This window comes from Acipenser ruthenus, chromosome 14 (assembly GCF_902713425.1).
Source record: "Acipenser ruthenus chromosome 14, fAciRut3.2 maternal haplotype, whole genome shotgun sequence".
In the NCBI taxonomy this organism is placed as follows: Eukaryota; Metazoa; Chordata; class Actinopteri; order Acipenseriformes; family Acipenseridae; genus Acipenser; species Acipenser ruthenus.
In genome coordinates, this window is record NC_081202.1 from 7,890,287 (window position 1) to 7,909,563 (window position 19,277).

A 19,277-nucleotide genomic window follows, 5' to 3' on the forward strand; every position below is an offset into this window, starting at 1 on the left:
TTTCCGAGTATGAGTAATACGCGAGGACAAAACCTATTACACACATTTTTGGTGCACTTCTGTTTTTTGCATTAGGACATCAGAATCAATCAGAATTACTGTCAAATGATTTATTTATTTATTAGCAGGCACCCTTATCCAGGACAGAGAAGAGCAGTTATGAAAGTACAATAAGATCAAATTCAAGTAAGAGCAACATCATGAATACAGTAAATTATAAGTAAGAGTGAGTATGACTAAGAGCAGTTAAAAGTTATAGTAAATATTTGCTTATATGAGTAAAGGATTGCCAGAAATGTACTTTATGATACTTTCGGTTTTAGCCTTTTCAGCTTCAGTGTACTATCTCAGTATGAGTATGATGGCTCCAAGTATGAGTGTAATGGCTCAGAGTATGATTATGAATATGAGTAATAGCACATCCCTGATTACTAAATATAACAATATCACTTAAATAGGATTTGCATTGGAACAAGTTATAGTTTACCATTATTAATATCTGCTGCTGTTTAGATAATTAAAAAAGATGCCAAATGTCTAATAGGCTTGATTTAGTACCATATGTGGTAATAGCACGTTGAAAATGTGGAAAATGAACAGGTGAGAAGAATCTATGCATTTTAATTTTGCTCATTCTGGTTAAAATGATTTATTGAACAGCAATGACAGCAGGAACAAAAATAAATGCTACTTACCTCTGTAGCATGTCAAAGAGGTTATCAGGGTAAGAGATGCAGGGAAGGTCAGTACGAGACTGTCCCCGGTGGTAGTAAATGAGGTAGTGCATGAGAAGGCAGTTGGTATGCTCTTCCAAATGAGCCTGGCTCTTTTGACTGGTTAAGGTTTGGGATGGCATGCACAAGATACAAATGTCGCGCTTATGCATAATGTTACCTCATCCTGTTGCTCTCCACGTCTGCGTTAGGAACCCCAGTGCCTGATAGATTGCTTCCTAATGAAACTGCATATGAGAAAATTGTTGGATATGTTGTGGAATTTAATGAGTGGATGATAAAATCTTTCTTTCTGTGAATATTGTAGAATTAAAGAGCCAGCAAATGACTCAGAAGTAAAGCAAACAAGAAGTAGAAAGATTATCATTGAGCTCAGAGACTCGGCAAACTCCCATATACAATCGCTAGCCTATCTTGATTGTTGCATATAAATATTACCAAAACAAAGTCATCAAAGTGATCAGAAATGGTTTCATACACATTGCTATGCAGAGTTGAGTATCTGGAAATCGGTCGTTCAACCAGACCACTAGCTGCTCCCAATAAGGCATGTATTTGTCTACCTTGTTGGACATTCATTTGGGTTCTGCATGGTACAAAGGTTTATAAGTGACAGTATTGTGCTTTTAAAGGAGTAAACGGTGGTTTTTGGTCTTGCTTACAAGTACCGTTTGACTTGTAATGGCTAAAAACAAAGCCCCTGTTTACAGCAATTTCAAATACCATATAAAAACTGTTTGAGTTGCAAGTTATGCCGCTTTTGTAATTTCAAAATATCAAGAAGCTGATCTGTGTATTTCTTAAGGCAGTGTATGTGGCCTGAGGGACAATTTGAATGCAGACAGGAACCCCTCTAAAACAAAAAGTGGTCTCCCAGCTGTACAATCCTGAATAATCCTTAAGTAAAATGTAATGGAATTACACTGTGGTGGAAGCAGTCTTCAAGCACGCAGTGTAAATGACTGATGGGCAGACTTGCTCAGCCAACTGATAAAGGCATGGGGTAGAGGGTGGTAAGCAAGCTTTTTGTGAAATGCTGGGCAAGAAGTATTATTTACACTATCAGTCTGAATGACCAGCAGCTGCTGGTACTGTGAATCATATTTAACAACTGCAGGGGGTGGTGGGTGCAGTGGCGGCTGTGGTCTGTGAGAGGTGATGGCTGCTGAAATATTTAGCAGACAGGCCTGGCTGGAAACATTCATTATTTGAGAATTAGACGCCCGGCTTCCTGCAGTTCCTCTGGGCTTGTTTATTTCTCCCGTTTTCCTCTGCAGTGCTTGTTTAAAAAACAAATCTCAGTGCAGCACACAAGGTCGCTGTATGAACTGCAAGAACAATATGACAATCAAGTGATCAGAATACCACGAGTGGACTGGCTCCAACGAGGGACCATATGAGGCATAACACCCATCATTCATCCTTAACTCTTACAGTGTGTAGAGAAGAGCAAAGCCAATTTTCTTTTTCCTCTAGGTGTTCCTCTTAAAGAGGTTCAACATTGCAAGTTAGCATCACTCAACAGAGAGCCATAAGTGAGACAGCTTTAAGATGGTAGTTTATGTAAAAACATTTGTTTCGAAACAGCAGTCTTTGAATTTGTGTATTAAGTGCACATTTCTTTCAAGAATAGTGCTAACCTAAAAACGAACTAAATTTCTACTTGCTGAAATCTTGAGCCTGTTGGGAGTTTTCCAGTTTATTATACATTGTTTGTTATATCAGTAATTAACACTATTTGGCAGTGCTTGCGCACAAGCTGCCATTTGAAGTTACCTGACATTTGGGCCCAGAAAACAGAAGCTTGGGGACACATATAGATAAAGTAGAAATATGGCATTGTAATTTGAACTCCTAGAGCTAAACCACTGAAGTTAACAGCATTGGCAAGCTGGGACCACAAGTCAGCAACATTTCTCTCCTTTGTGAATTATTAATTCCTCCTATTTTCTAAGAGAATTGTTTGCAGGGATTTAGTGGAATAATGGATACGGCTCTTGATTCTACATTTGATATTTCTAAAATTGTATTACAAGGTGACTAAAAATGCAATGGCCTTTCCCAGATCCTTTCAGGGGCAGAAATGCTATTTTAGGTCATGCATGGAGAATCTTTGCACTGTAAGGGTGTTTTGTTGATATGGGTCAATACCGTCACAGGTAGCTGGTGTCAGTCTTCTCAGACTAATCAGTTTTTGTGTTATTGATTGACAGCTACACTAGCAGTGTGGTATCAAAAAAGGCAAATTACTTCAGTTAAGCTTTAAAGAGGAAGCATACAGTTTGGCTGGCCTGTTGGAAGTTCTGTGCTTATAGAACTTACAAAAATGGTACAAAAAATTGAAAAACTGTCCAATTAATCTTATTTTCACGCTCAGCCTGTTGTTCTTAAATCAGACATGGGCATGTACTGTTGTAGGTCATGATAAATGTATTGGCCGTGTCTGCCTTTTGTGCAATTATATCTTGCTGGGTAATATATTTTCATTTGGCTTCTTTTTATTGTGTTTGGTTTTCTGTTGTTTTTAAGTACTGTATATACTGTATGGACTATCCTTCATTGAAACTGAATTATAGTAAAACAGTTTACCTAGAGACATAACGAAAGGAGGTAAAACAAAGCATAATTATTTTTAAATATCAATTCATGTTCAATTCCGATAAACTAGCCATTAATTTATAATAAACTCTAAACTTGAATTCACCATGAATAAACTGGTTTGAAGTTTCACCAATAAGAACAAGCATAGTATATATCATGAATTGTTGTTTTTCTTTAAAAAAAAACAAAAAAAAAACATAAAATTATTATGGAAAAACCCATATCCTTCCTTACAGAGAAATAATATTGAGCTTGTTTTATTTAGTCATGGGGGCAGTGTAATTAGTTGCCCTTAAATGTATTATAGTGTATATAGATGTTATAATGTAATACACCAGTGCAGAAAGAGTGAGATTCCATTTGACCCTTGATTATTTGACTAAAACCTTTGATTTATGGGTGGGGGCTTATGTTTTATGTATTTAATCATGCCTGAGTGATATCTCTCTGCCTCCAGAGATTACTATCCTCGCCAGACAGCCCCAGGCAAGTCCTCAAATGCAATAATGTGTTTTCATTCAAATTGCTGTGCCCAAATAGGATAGAACAAGGCATAGGGGGCAGATGGAACTGCTATTTGATCTGAATTTGGGCATACTGCTCTATCAAATTAAAGTACAGTGATGTCAAAGACAATAATCTATTAAGATTGTATTTTTATTTTTTTAATTGTGACAGTATATGATATAAAGCTTAAAGTTGCACAGCCATGAAAACTTTTCAAATAATAAAAAAAAAGTATTTTTTTTCTGGGCTGTGAAGTCTACTTCTGGGAACAAGAGACAATACAGAGCTAGTCCAAGGATGAACACCTCCGGTCCTAGAGTATGAGGTTATCACTTTATGGATTAATAGCTGAATAGAGGTTGAATTGATTCAATTAAGTGTGTGGTGGTAACAATGTCTGCGCAAGACATTATAGAGGCTATAGTGCAGAGGGGAAGCAACTTCTACACTTCCAGTCCCTGTCTTTGTTAACTTGCAACCATAATTAATACATTGACCAGATCCTAAGTAATTATATTAAACCTGGCGGACCGGAGTGATTTAAATAGCGGGAAATAAATACTATGGCAGATCAGAAGCATACTTGGCCATAATTACAACAACCACAAGGTCTTAGAATTGCATTGATTGTACCTTCAAATACTTATGAAAGGAGTACACAAGGCTGCAAGGGTTATTATAAGAACAGCAAATACTTGTGGACTCTGTAAGATGGGGGAATACTGACATGGCATGGTAGAAGTACTGGAGAGAACACATTGATGTAATATTTATGTCCGTTATTCCAGTCTCTTTTGTAAGTCTCCTAATAGTGACACCTGCAGGTAGTAGATGGAATAACACTTTAGACAGCAGCAATTGGAGACAGACTTGCTTAGGGCCTGTAGTTTTTCACGCCTAGTCTACTAACCTGTATTTTAGTTGTACAGCCACACAATGTCAGTTTAGACTCGACATAAATAGAGTAATTAACAATAATTATGCAACTGTGTGGTTTGAGGGAGCACTCTGATCGTAAAGAGTTAAAGGCAGACCCTGCCGTGCCTTACTGCTTAATTAAACAATCACTCCATTACTTAATGTCCACCATTTAGTGAATTGGTCATCAATTTACTACAAACTACTGATTAGCAGTTTATTAAATAGATCGCTTTAGAAAGATAGTGGCTTTTTAACTGGCATCACTTTGTTTAAATATACATCCGTGTAAATACATTTAGATCGATTTTAACATACTGATAGTGCAAAGGCTTTTACAGCCAGATAAACATGTTATTGGCCCTTTGTTTAAAGAAAAGGGGACAGGTAGTTAAATCAAAAAAATAAAGAGGTAAAGAATGGGAATCGACGGCTAATTGCCTGCACTACACATCGGTGGCGTAATGGCCATAATTGTCCCTTCATTATTTGGTCTTTTTTTTTTCAATTAGCCAGTTAAGTTGTTACAGTGTATCCAGCTAAGAGAACAACGCTCGGGAAGCAAGCGAAGTGTTCTCTTCGCCGAAATGTTTTTTAAGACGGAATTGACCACCAGACACAATCAATAAATTATAAATACTGTAAATGTGTATTACTTGTCATGATGCAAGTGAATCAACATATGGAAAGAATAGAATAGGTTTTTTTTTTTACTGAGCTATGTTCATTTTAATGGACCTTTTGTCCACCAGTATTTACTGTCTGAAATCATCGACCCCTGTGGTCATTACTAATTCTGAAACTCATTGATTTAACTGATCTTAAATGATCTCATTAAGAATGTATGTTTTTTTTTTCTAACAACAGCTTTTGAAGCTACTACTTAAACTCTTTCTTTTAGCAGCATTGCCAAGGATGTAATACTGTACTTAACCTAAATAGCTCTGCAGTTTAGTAATCTGGCATATTTAAGGAGAGCAAACCACTTGATTAGTAGTTTGTGCAGCAACCTGCGAATTAGGGAGCAGTAAGGATTGTGAGAAAAGGATTGGTTCAGCTTAGATGCAAGAGTAAAACAGTAAATCAGAAAGGTTTGCAACATGCTTCCTGCATATTGATAACAAGCCGTGATGCCTAGCTGATGCCCTTTGCCCTTTGAAGTATTTGTGAATTTGCAAGTCGACACTGTCTGTAGCTTCTGGTTTTCCTGTGATGGTCCCTTTTCACTAAGATTCATTGCGTTGCGCTTCTTTAAAGCTTGAGGCTTTTTACAAAACTGCATTTATGGCGATAGCACTTCCCATGCTTTACAGACATTCCTAAAATAATAGTTCACATTAAAACATCCCTGAAGAAGCACTACAAAATAAAATGCAATATGGATAGAGAAGTACAGTACCAGGAACGAGTTGGCCTGTTGATTGATTATTGATTGGGTTATTGTTAATGTTTCTAAAATAATAAATACCATATTTGTTTGCCATTGGACCAAGACCACCAATTTTGGTATGAATCAAATGTTTTGGACATTTAGCGCCTTACTACCTACTGTAAATGTGACATCTGCAACACGGTACAGTCTTACCTGAAATCTCAATCTGCACATAAAGTGGAAATTAACCATACAGTATGTTAAAGGGACCTTATTTCCTAATTGCTGTTTTCAGCTTTCGACTCAGCTGCATTGAGGCATTGAATTTCTCAGTGGCTAAAAGGGAAACCAGATCAAAACATCTTCTATCTGACTCTCTCATCTAAATTCCAATTTGGCTTTACTGCTTTTATATTGATGTCATTGTATGTGTATTTTAAAATGTCAAAGCGTCTTTCCTGAAGAAAATAACTCAAACTAATCAGAGCAATTGCAGCCTTTTGATCTGGATATTGACTGTGACATGGTGGATTTCCATTTTATATGGAATGAAAATAATATATTCCTGTGAGTGAAGTACATAATGTAACCCAAGGAGGTCTTCTGATGTCAGTACATTGGGAGCGCTGCGCTACGCTTCAGCTTTTGACAAAAAGGTCACTATAAATACATGTAGCAGAGGGAATATTTTCTTGTGTCTCTGAGTTTCTTATCATCCCTGTTGTCAGGAATTTAAGGCCCAACTTAATTCTTTTTTTAGCTGGGAAAAAGGGTTTTAGAAAATTATAAATCAAATTTGGAGCAATTATTAGTTACACATTATTGATAATTTAATTAAACTTAAAATGGATCAACATGTTTATTGCTATGTATATTACAATGCATTTGTAGTTAATTGAATTGGGCCCACTTTAGAGTTTATCCAGTTGTAATGAAACTTGGTTATGCCATTCTTTTGCACCAAGAGTTTTAGAATCTCTTGGGGTATAAGAAGATGCTTGTCCATCTGTCTTTACATACATGTCATCATTTTTACATTGTGGTAAAACATGGTTACCAGTATGACAAAGGTTAGCACATGTTAAACAGAGCCTGCACGGAGGGACCCGTCCATGTATCACATGAAAAGAAAATGTATTTATGCATTTACATGTATGTATTGCAAATCAAAACACTGCTTACAATCAAAATACTGTGTGCCATATATAAGACCCCTTTACTGGCATGAATCGACCTTTAGATGTTATACAAATTAGATAGTGGGCTTTGCATGTTTATCATCAATCCTCTTTCAAAGTTGAGAAAAAAAATTGCATTTTTTTCCCCTGGCAACTCGGTTTTAAATCCCCCCAAGTACAATTATTTTGCAAGGCGAGGACATCCTAGTAACTCCCCTTGCGTGACTGGCAACTGTTTTGAATATCTGTCTCCAAGTCTCTTAGCAACATTGAAGACACTGAGAAACATTGAATTGTTTCTTGAAAGTTGAAAGATTTAGTAACTTTTAACATGAAAACGTGCATGGCAAAAAAAAGAGCTGCCTTGAAAAAAGAAATATTCTGAAAATAGACATGCTGTTTCAATGCTTCAAAAGCACAGGAAAGTAGTTTTTAGAATGTGTGATATAACTGCTTCTCACATAGCAGGCATTTTACCTGGGGCCTAATTTTCCTGCCATTTCATTAATTATTTATTTCTTAGCAGACGCACTTATCCAGGGCGACTTACAATTGTTACAAGATATCACATTATACATTATTTCACATTATACAGATATCACATTATTTTACATACAATTACCCATTTATACAGTTGGGTTTTAACTGGAGCGATCTAGGTAAAGTACCTTGCTCAAGGGTACAGCAGCAGTGTCCTCTAGCTGGGGATTGAATCCACAACCCTCCGGTCAAGAGTCCAGAGCCCTAACCACTACTCCACACTGCTGCATACAATTACATTATTACATTACATTATTTTTTTACATACAATTACCCATTTACACAGTTGGGTTTTTACTGGAGCAATCTAGGTAAAGTACCTTGCTCAAGGGTACAGCAGCAGTGTCCCCCACCGGGGATTCAACCCACGACCCTCTGGTCAAGAGTCCAGAGCCCTGAGCCCTAACCACTACTCCACACTGCTGCCCCTGTATAACGAGTATAAATCTATAACGAGCTTCCTTTGAGTAGTGCAATTGGGCTTGTCATTTATGCAGATATGAGATGAATCTGTTATTGCTGCATCTAAGTCTGGTTGTGTATGAACTTTAATCCAATTCCTAAGGAGAGACGACATGCCTCTGCATTGTGAAAAAGAGTATGGTCAGCAAAGGTCAACCACTAACCTATTCAGAGTTTCACTAATTGGTGCAATTTGGAATTTTTTGCTTCGCATTTGCAGTTATATTCATATTTAATTTCCAAGAAGAAATGAGCTCCCCCCTGTACTGCTACGTTACAGATAATCATTCACATTTCTGTAATCTGCTGCGCTTGTTTCATTTCTAGGATGGCAGTCACAGAAAGATTTCAGTCCTGACCTTTAGGTGGTTGATTAGGGGGTTAGTTTATCCTAGGGGAAAATTACCAGCAAACGTAACCAAGGAGTGTTTTTTCCCTAAAGTAATTGTTGTTTCTGATAAATATCTGTAAAATGATATCTGACCAGACCCTACATAGTATTCTGGGGACAGGTACACACAGAAATTGTTTTAAAAAAAAATAAAATAAATAGCTTTCAATTATATTGCTCCCTGGTCCTCTAACCATATTCAGAAATAACTTGCAAATGTGGTATACGTGCATGATTTCAAGCAAATCATTGATAACTGCTGTATGTAACCGGAAGATGTCCCTGTTTTACATTATCTTTTATTGCTTTTTGTGAACTTGCTTAATAACGCCGTTGATGTGTGTATGTGAATTGATTTGACTGTTTATTTGCCCTATTCGTGGCCAGGTCTTACTTGTAAAATACATTTTTTAATCTCAAGTGACTTCCTGGTACAGTAAAAAACAAACACAAATAAATATACTGCCTTCAGGCAAGCAAACTATGGTAGCCAATGTTGTGGTACTGAGAGGGCCCTGGGCCTGTTTGTCATGGTTTTACGCCAGATCCACAATGCAGGTCAGTAGGTTTGAAATGCCAGTCTTTAGTGTTTGATTACAAAAGCCTCTTTTCATCTACAGCAGTATTTTTCACTGACTCTTCTAGTTGGCAGGTTTATAAGCATGTGAGGATGCACTCACCTGATTGCTTAAGCCACAGGAGCTCTCTTATATCCATGTAGGCTTAAGCATCTGTCCTCTTTTAATCAGGAGCAGCCCATATGCTATGTGGAATTGATTGGTGTTCAGTGCCTATTGAGGTAAAGAGCATGTGATAGGCTTACAGTTCCAAAGAAGCATTGTTAGCCACTCAAGGCTTTTTAAAAATATAAATAGATGTGCTTTTATATTGCCCCTGTAGGATATTGATACATTCGTCTTCTCTAGTGTCCTTAAAGTGCTTTAAAATGAATTTCCCTACCTCTTATTTGCTTTATTAACATTGCTATGATACCCCTTTTATTGTGCTGAGAATCTCTGCAAATATGCAAATATTTTAAATACCAAGCTGTAGCTAACTGCTGCATCCTGATACTTTTGCTGTAGACTGTGTTTGAACAATTGTACAGCACAAGGCATTAGGTACCACTAAGTAGCAGCAACAATATCTGCATATTCCAAACATAATAAGTCAATTTCACCAAAACTACACTCCTCTCCTGTGCTTTCTCTTTTCTTATTTCTCTTTTGCTGGCTTTTTTTTTTCTCTCTCGCTTCAATGAAATTCCTTGTGACAGTTGACCCTATGCAAGGTTAATGTCTAATACGTGCACAATCAGCAAATCCCATTAAGAGAATGCCATGCTTTTCATCCTGGGATATAAGAATGTGAACCAAATACCTTTTAACATTGAAGACATTAAGTAAGACTTTTAGTATTTCTGAATGTACCACTAATTGTTGTTTTAAAATTATGGATACAAAACTCAAGAACACTGCATAGCTAGCATATTTTAAGCATATACAGATCACTTGATCTGTATACCTGTAGCCTATGGAATGTTATGGCCCTGTATATTCCTGCATTTAACTCAATTAACATCCAGGCTTCCCATATAAAAAAATAGCTCTTTGTGCCATTGAGCTTCCACAGAACCAATCTCAACTTGTTCATTCTTAAGGGGTGTTTTTCTAATTCATCATTAAAACTGATGTTAATAAAAGCAGTCGATGAGGATTGAAAATATATAGGCAAGGCATGGAACTGCCAAGGGACACCACTGCAGCTTTATCTCGGTGCTACAATAACCGCTAACTAAGGGGTTCTTAGGGTAGATTACAAGGCTACCGTAACGCTTCATGTTCAGGCTCTCTGGAGACAGTGAACAGTGGGGAACTAGAAACCCAGTCGCCACATTATGAATGCCTTTGAAACCTCCAATGCGTTTCCTCATAGTTATCTCTCAAAAAGAAACAGTCTGCATTTTGATATGTGTCCCCAGAAAGAGGTTTCCCCTACAGATAAAACTATAAGCAGATGGAAAGCTGTGCTAGGGAAGCAAAATGACACACAAGCCTCCATCGCTGAGCATTGCATGATTAGGGCCCCTGAATCTTGGAGATGGAGGGAGAGGATTAGGGTAATTGTTTCTCACGGAAGCCATCTGGCTCAAGGAAATAACCTATACCTGAATGCGGTATAGTGCCTGAGTTTCTTGCAAAAATATGAATGTGGAGAATGATTAGTTTTACAGTTAAGAAATGTTTCCCCAAGCTGCTGATTCTAAGTATGTAGACCTTACATGTTTCTAAAGGGGAAATTGCACTGTTCACCAGACCTGGAGTACCTGGAATAATAAAAAGTCAAAACAAAGTTTTGACCTTGATCGGTAGATGCTTTATTTCTGATTACACAAGCTGTACTGTGATGCTGTTATCTCAGCTGGATTCACTAAGCTAAAACGTCCACTGTCTTTATTCCATTAGACTCTGCTTAGAGTATGGAATCAGACTGGAACAGGAAAGTAGTGATATGACTGTTTGGCGCACATTGTCCCCTTGTGTAAGTCTATAAGGATGTGGGTTACTGTGACCCAAAAAATTAAAAAGGCAGTGGGGTCTATTCAAAGGATCTGAAATGCGACAGATCTTCAAATTCAGATTTGTTTGTTTATTATTTTATTGTTTAGATCATTTAAATATGACCTTCCCTGGTGCTTTACAGATTTTTCAGACCAGAATCCACTAAATAGACTCACCTGCTGCGTTAAGTGTTTGAGTATACCCACTGTCTTTCCATGGTTTATGCCCCTTGATCATCGAATAAAAGGAACTTACTTGGTAGGACTACATTGAGTCTCTACAAGGGAAAGCTTGCCTCGCCATCTGCTGGACAGTAAGACGACTCCATTCTCCTTTGGTTTTCTTTATCAAATTAGTGCCAGTCTCGATACTTGCTTCAGCCTGCCCTGCTTCGTGCTGGGGAGTTATCAGACTCCACATGATGTCTTTCATGGTTATCAGACTAGAAATATTGTATTTATCCTAGTCAGATTCACAACAAGCCCCGGATCTCAGCGAGAGTTTATTGTTAGATCTGTCACATCTTGTTAATGAGTTTATATATAGTCCGTGCTTGATATTCATGACAAACTGGAATGAAGTTTGATATATGACATGTTCACCATGGATAAATTAGGCACCCAGTTTCTGAAATAATTGCAAGGAGCATTGTATCTTTAAATTCAGATCTGAATACAGCTCCCACTGTGCAGCAAAATCATGCTTGAGCAAATTCTGCTTGCTTGTGTCGTTCTGCAAAATGCTTAGCATTGAATAAAGGGATATATACAATATACAATACTGCAAGGCACGAAGTACACTAACAATTTGGTGTCAGAAATATCAACAGGAGAACTGGCTCATGGACTAATATATTACAATAGCTGTCATTTCTAACCAAATTATTTCACATTATTTTGACATTGGTCACCTCTCAACCCATACAGTTGTATAGTAAAATACCAGAGAACTATATTTGAAGTTACTGCATTATCACTGTGGGTGCCATTTTAGACACTGAAAAGATTGCAACAGTAGATATCCAGTTGAGATAGCGTAATGATGATTTTACTATGACAGAAAATTCCATAGAAGTCACGTCACTACACCTAGGCTATATTTTAAAGAAAAATATAATTTTGTGTGCCTTGGGTGAGCTGTATAAACTTCTTTGTGTAACAAGGAGTTTTTGTGACCGGTAAATGGCTTAGCCGTTCTAGCTTATAGTGAGGGATTTGAAAGGAAAAGTTTAGTTAGCTCTCCGTTCAGGAATTAGGCTTTTGTTTATTTATTCATTTATTGTAAATAAACATGTGCAACGGCGCTAAAATCAAAGTTTCGGTGTTGGGTCAGTGTTTTGAATGGGTTTGCCACAATACATACATAAATACATACATTCACAAACATACATCTATTTATCAATTTACACCTTGCTAGGTTAAGTATACACCTATAACTGGATCTGTACCTTAGAGGTATATATTGAATATTTGAACAACTAGTTGCATGAACAGTTGCACAGTCAAGTTGTTTATAACAACACTGTCAACAGATCCAAGCCCTGATTGTGTCACTTGAAGGTTGAACCCCACTCTGCACTAATGGCAAACAGCTTCCTCATCTACAGTACAAGAGTTGTTTTCTTGCAACAAGTTGTGCTCCTAAATCACTAAATCATGAAGTGTGTTATTTCGGTAACCTGTGGGAAAAGGCACCAGTTAATAATAGCTCTGGGATTAATCATCAATCAGTCCTTTTATAACAACACTTTAGCAGCACGTTAGAATCTTTGCACATACTACTTTGCATTTCCAGGAAGTACCTGCTTTTACCTAACAGCTTAGTGAAGCACAAGAAATGTCACACACATAAAACACACGGACACACACATACAAACCTACACACCACAAATAACTGGCTGAGCTAGCATTTAAACCCACATTCTCCAAGCTCTTGGTACTTTGCTCTAACCACTCAACCAAATCTTGTTTTAATTGGTATAATTCATAACTGCATAATGAGACAGATATTACAATTTAATATTTTTTTTAGTATTTTTTGTGATGCTAGTATAATTTCACAATGTGTCACAACTTCAGACTCATTAAAGAACAACTTACAGTTGGCTGATTTCTTTGGAAAACTGACCTTGATTATATAAAGGCTTTTGATCTTGTTTTTCGCTGTCTGTCTTGTTGGTCACACTAAGTAAAGTTATTTGTTTGCTTTAGTAGCTAAGAAGATAAGCTGTTGCAGATTTTTTTATCCTGTGCGGTTTCTCTGCAAAAAAAAAAAAAAAAGTGGCCCAGTATATTGTCGCAGTGCAGAAGAAACTGTCAGCAACTCTATTATATTTCCATCAACAGAATAAGAGGCTGTAAACATGCTTCTAGAAACCTCCAAGAATCTCAATCTAGTAAATACTGCATGGGCATTAATTAGGGATACATGCAGGAACCTGCGTGGATTTCTGACGTGCTGTGATATATAATATTCCTGTTCTGCTATCTAGTGAAAAGATCCTTGTGCTTTGTGCATTATGAGACTCCATGCATGCGTTATACTTATGTTTCTATGTGCAGATGCTGGTGTTACTAGTTTGTTGTTTGTTGTGAAATGGAGACATGTTAATAGTGCATCAATCACCAAGACTTATGGTAAGTACCTTATCAAAGTTTACTGAGGTACAGTATTCTGTGGATCAATACAAATGTAGCAAAGTGTTGAAAAGCATTTACAAGGGGAATCATCAAATGGGAAATGTGTTTTGCATTTTCCAATTTCCTGTGCTGTGTTTCTTCAGGATGCACCAGATTACAACAATGTGCAGGAGCTGCAGTATTTAGACATGGTTATCTCTGAGACCTTACGGATGTACCCACCTGGATTTAGGTAAGACCTCCTTTAAATATAACGTGGTCCTCATGTACCTATATTTTAAATCAAATTGGCTTCCCCTCCTGAACAGATTATTTGTATTATTTTCTTCTAATGGGCCGGAGAAGTTCTTCATAAAATATTGTACCACGAGGATAACATTTTTTTTTATTGTTGTCCGATTCAGAAATAGGAACATCACAGAGAAGGGAAAATCGCCCCACAGTACTGTGTAAATATGATAGAACTAAAGCAAAAAATGTCAGGGACATTTATAGACCTAAAATAATACAACAATGTATAAAAACATTACCTTTCACATGCCACAGTTGGGAGCTGGCTTACAGTTTATTTGTAGAATGAACATTAGTTTATGGCATCCATTTTGAGTATAATTTGTTTTGATCGTGCCACAGGTTCGCCCGTGATGCTGCCAAGGACTGGAACGTAAAAGGTCACTTCATTCCAGCTGGCGCTACAATTGAGATACCTGCCGGTTATATCCACTATGATCCTGAATACTGGCCAGAGCCAGAGAAATTCATCCCAGAGAGGTGAGCAAGAACAGGATTAAAAACCGAAACTCTAGCTGTGTATGTGTAACCCTCCTAGGTTCATCCATAACCACCCTTAGCACAAAAGGGAAATAGTCAAATACAAAAGAATAAAGGAAAGCAAAAAAACAACACACTGTCAAATAGTTCATCCCCTCTGCAATGTTGGCTAAAAATGGCAGTCCTGTAAATATAAAATATTTGTATCTCCCCAGTCTGGAAATCTAGTGACATTTCTTCTAAAACAGATACTTGGCAGTGGCTTCCATCATTGCAGAAGTATACATCACCTTCTCAGTCAAAACTACATGAGGCAAGAAAAACAAGAGGTTCATGTAATAGTAACCCTTAGACTGCTTGAAAGAATCCCTCATTTCAAAAGGTGAATGGACAATCAACAAAGTGATAAAAGAAAAATAAATGAGTCCCGTAAGATGCAGCATGGAAACAGTAAAATAATCAAGGGAAGTTTCAGTCTTGTTTTAAACACATATTAAAAACTCAACGCATTCAATGCAAATTAATCCAGCGTTTAGCACTTTTGATTAACTGATACAAAATACAGTACATATTGCAGTGGATTAACAATGTGAAGCACAGTTACTAATGGATACATTCTTTATCTTCTGTTACTTTTTCAAATATGTATTCTTGTTTTACTATGAACTATGAATACAGTATAATGCTACGACTTGATTGATAATTATGTCCAATTTTGACTTACGGTCAAAAGAAACTGTTAGCTTAAAGACTATTAACTGCAGTACATATTGTACATATACGGTATGTGAAGACTCTGCAATAGGAACATTTATTGATTTCCAGGTTTACAACTGAAGCAAAATCCCAAAGGCATCCTTTCACATACCTTCCATTCGGAGCCGGACCCCGAAGCTGCATTGCAATGAGGCTAGCTTTACTGGAGGCAAAGATAGCCATGATTCGGGCTGTCCAGAAATTCACCTTTCAAACGTGCCCAGAGACTAAGGTTTGTCTTCTCCTTCGTGTGCTTTTTTTTTGCAGAGTTTAAATATGATGTTACATGTTTTCTTCCTTTGAGAGCGTGAAGTATATCTAGGTACAGATTAAACCGCAATGGGCCTGTTTTTAAATTTCTGTTTCAAGCCCTTACATGTTTTTTTAGTAATTTTTACTAATGCATACTTGTTTAATTACCATAATACTATGAGTAAACATACACACTATTCTTTTCAGAGTTTTTTATACAGGTTGTGGTTGTTTGTCAGATTTGAAAACATAACAGGAATCTCAAAATAAAGCATAGAATAAAATGCTTGTTATGCACTTAACTGAATTACGAAAATGAACAATTACAACAAACTGCATTCAAAGACCATTCAAAGGGCCCCTGCTATTGTTGTTACACAGTTTCTTACAATGACAGCATGTTAATTACGATATGTACATGAATTATATATGAATACAATACAGTACAACGTCGCATATCCAACCCCCTGTGGACTGGGGTATAGGCGGATATGTAAAAAAGTCGGATTTGCGAACATCTGTAGAAAAAGCATTTACACATCCATAAATAGGTTAGTGAACTGTTTAAAAGTATTTTTTTTCCACAGTCAAATGGGTTTAAAAGGCCCTGCATATCAACAAAGCACTCACTAGGCATTTCCAGCCCCGCCCCATCCTTTCGTTCACTATAGCTTTCAAATATGCTAAGAAATAAATAACAATAATAATAGTCGTACATACCGATCAATCATCTCCTGATCACTCGTTTTATCACCAAACTCCTCAATAATGCGATCCGAGTCATTATTTTATTACTATAAAAGCTCTGCAAATGTCTGTGATATTCTCTGAGCGCTGATGCAGTTACAGCCAGCTTGTTTCCTTATGGCCGCCGTTATCTGATGCCAGGGCTTTTTTCGGGCTTGTCTCGGCTCCTGTCGCTCCCACTCGGCCATTGAATGCTTTTCTCGGCTTTTTCTGGAGAAAAAACGACTAGAAACCCGTTTTTTGTGTCTTTTTGATGATCTCGGACCAGGTCCGACATAGAACCCCAAAGGGTTAAACATGGGGACATTTTTTGCTTTAAAAGTAAGCAAACGTAAACGTGGTTAATTAGGCTACAAATACACAGTGTTACAATGCGATTTGCTATAAGCCATCTCCACGCAAAGCTTTTTAAAAAACAAAAATACAAAACAGTAAATGTACAGTAACCTGAAACTGATGGCTTCTTTCTTAACTCTAGAAGTCAGTCTCCCTGGTTCTGCTTTCTTAATATCTCTGTCATGATACTTTGCGGCCTTTCTTGATATTGCCAACAGCCAATAAGCAGCTCGGTTTGAACATTGCTTCAGCTATTTTAAAGAAACGGCCGGTAAGCATTGAGTTTATGAAGCTTGCTTTGTTTAATTCAAATGCATTTAAAAGCTACAACACGCTGCAAATATCTGCAAGCGTGCGCTCCATCATATAAACACACTGCACAAAAAAAGCTTTCTCGACTGGTGTATTGAAACGTCACTGCTACACGCAGCTGACTGACACACGCACACAGCCCGCCTCTCTTAAAGGGGAAAGCAACAAAAAGGCTGATTGCTATAACGCTGATTGCTATAATGCTTTCTTTCTGTTTCCATCGTGGAAGCTGCATTTGCTGCCAATGCCATTACTCTCGTAGCCTACTTTTAATATTTATTTAGTGAGGCGGTTAATTGATCAGGGCGGTTATGTGACGGTTGGATATGCGACGTTCCACTGTACAAGCAAATATGTACCCCAGGGATGCACAAATCAGGTCCTCTAGGCCGGAGTTTTATCGATCAATAAATAATAAACTGATTAATTCAATTCAATTAAAAAATGTAGGGTACAGGTGGAAAACAACTAGGGAGGACTGGAATTAGCCACTCCTGATGTACCCAGTCAATATTACTATTCCTGCATTGCACTTTTGGAAACTTCCATTTTTCCTACCCTCTTTAATCATGTCATTTTGTTCTCATTTTTAGATTCCTCTCGAGCTGAAATCCAATTCAACCCTTGGGCCGAAAAACGGCATCATCATCAAAATAGCACAACGCACTTGACAGCTGAGCTGAAGGCCCCCATGAAATGAAGCCGTCTCGAATCTGTTTCTGTATTAATGATTTAATCTCCCTGCGCGAGACCCTGTTATTTAAAGAACAGCAGGCAATACGCGGGTGAAAGGGACCTATTTTATAGTGGCCTTCTATTAAGAATGTTACAATATGTATACATAATAAATGACAATAGGTACACTTTAGTGGTGTTATGTTATGTGCATTGCGTTAAAGGACTGGTGTGCATCAGTATAAGGAGTATGTGAGTCTAGTGTACAGTAGACCTTTGCTAATTAAGTGTACAGTAACTCTTGCTAATCAGAAGTAGTTGGAACCGGATCGTGTTCAGAGTTGTGATTGGTTTGGAGTGATTTTTTAATTGTAATTTGTATGATACTAAAATGCCTTGTTTAGTTTGTGTTTTATGTTTTTCATACTTATATTTGATCAGTATAGTTATTGGAATAAAATCTAAAGATATAAATGTTTTAAATACTTATAGAATTCTGAAATGGTTCAGTTTCTACTGCTGCTATCAAAGTGGTTCATATTAATGGTCAACTCAGATTACCAGGCTTCAGATTGACGAGAGTCTACGGGCATTATGCACATTTTTTGTTTAAAAAAAGTTCTCCTGTGATAAGCAAGCCAGACATCCTGGATATCTTAATGTAGCCGGCAACTTTGGAGTAAGGATGACTAAAACAGATGTTATCAAGTACCTGTAAATATTGTAACAGGAATTTTAAGGCTTCACTGTTGGAGCAAGGACTTAAAAGTATGTAGTTCACTAGGTACTTGCACTTTTACATTGTTTCAGGTCCATTATAATCCAGCAACGATCAGAGTCGTCCACTATAAGTGAAAACCAAATACAGATTTTTTTTTTTTTTTTAAACTTATAACACATTGAATAATACTTGAAATGGTTAGGAAACACTGATACCAATATATACAGTAAGAATGATCTGTGTGTGTTACATCTGTAACTGATTTGTTGAGGTATGGTGTTTGTGGATTAACATTAATAATAATAATAATAATAATAATAATAATAATAATAATGAAAAAAAAACATTAACAAGCTGCCATTCATTTAGTTGCCTCTATGCATTTACCTTTATGTGAATTACAGTAAATAATAATTTTGCATTAGAAATAGTATACTATATAATTAAAATGAAACATCACATTAGAATAGAAAAAAAAGTTTATTTGTTAAAAAGGCATTTTTATTACAAAAATTGTACACCAATACATATTTTAAAATGCATACGATATTCTTCATAAACAGCACCCTAATTAATAACAGAAGTGAATTGTAGAACAAAACTCGACTGTTGTGTAATAAAGCAATTTTAGCAATGCAGTTGCTCTATCATTACATTATTTCATGTTTGCAATTTAGTGCCTGCTGGATGTCATTTTATTATACTTTTTTTGTCACCAAAAAAATGTAATTATATTCCCTCTAGTGGAATTGCTACAAGGTGAGTTTGCGTGAGGTTTAATGTATATATGTTTGTTTGTTTGTT

General features: G+C 36.9%; 1 protein-coding gene across 1 annotated transcript in view; it reads left to right on the top strand.

Annotated features, from left to right (window-relative positions):
* tbxas1 (thromboxane A synthase 1 (platelet)) overlaps nucleotides 1-19,111 on the top strand; it is a 60,036-nt gene extending 40,925 nt beyond the window's left edge. The window contains exons 11-14 of the mRNA XM_034033102.3: nucleotides 14,047-14,135; nucleotides 14,537-14,674; nucleotides 15,500-15,662; nucleotides 17,671-19,111. Coding sequence (XP_033888993.1) covers nucleotides 14,047-14,135; nucleotides 14,537-14,674; nucleotides 15,500-15,662; nucleotides 17,671-17,748 — 468 coding nt within the window. The 3' untranslated portion in view covers nucleotides 17,749-19,111. The remainder of the gene's footprint in view (nucleotides 1-14,046; nucleotides 14,136-14,536; nucleotides 14,675-15,499; nucleotides 15,663-17,670) is intronic.
* The last annotated feature ends 166 nt before the right edge of the window (nucleotides 19,112-19,277 follow it).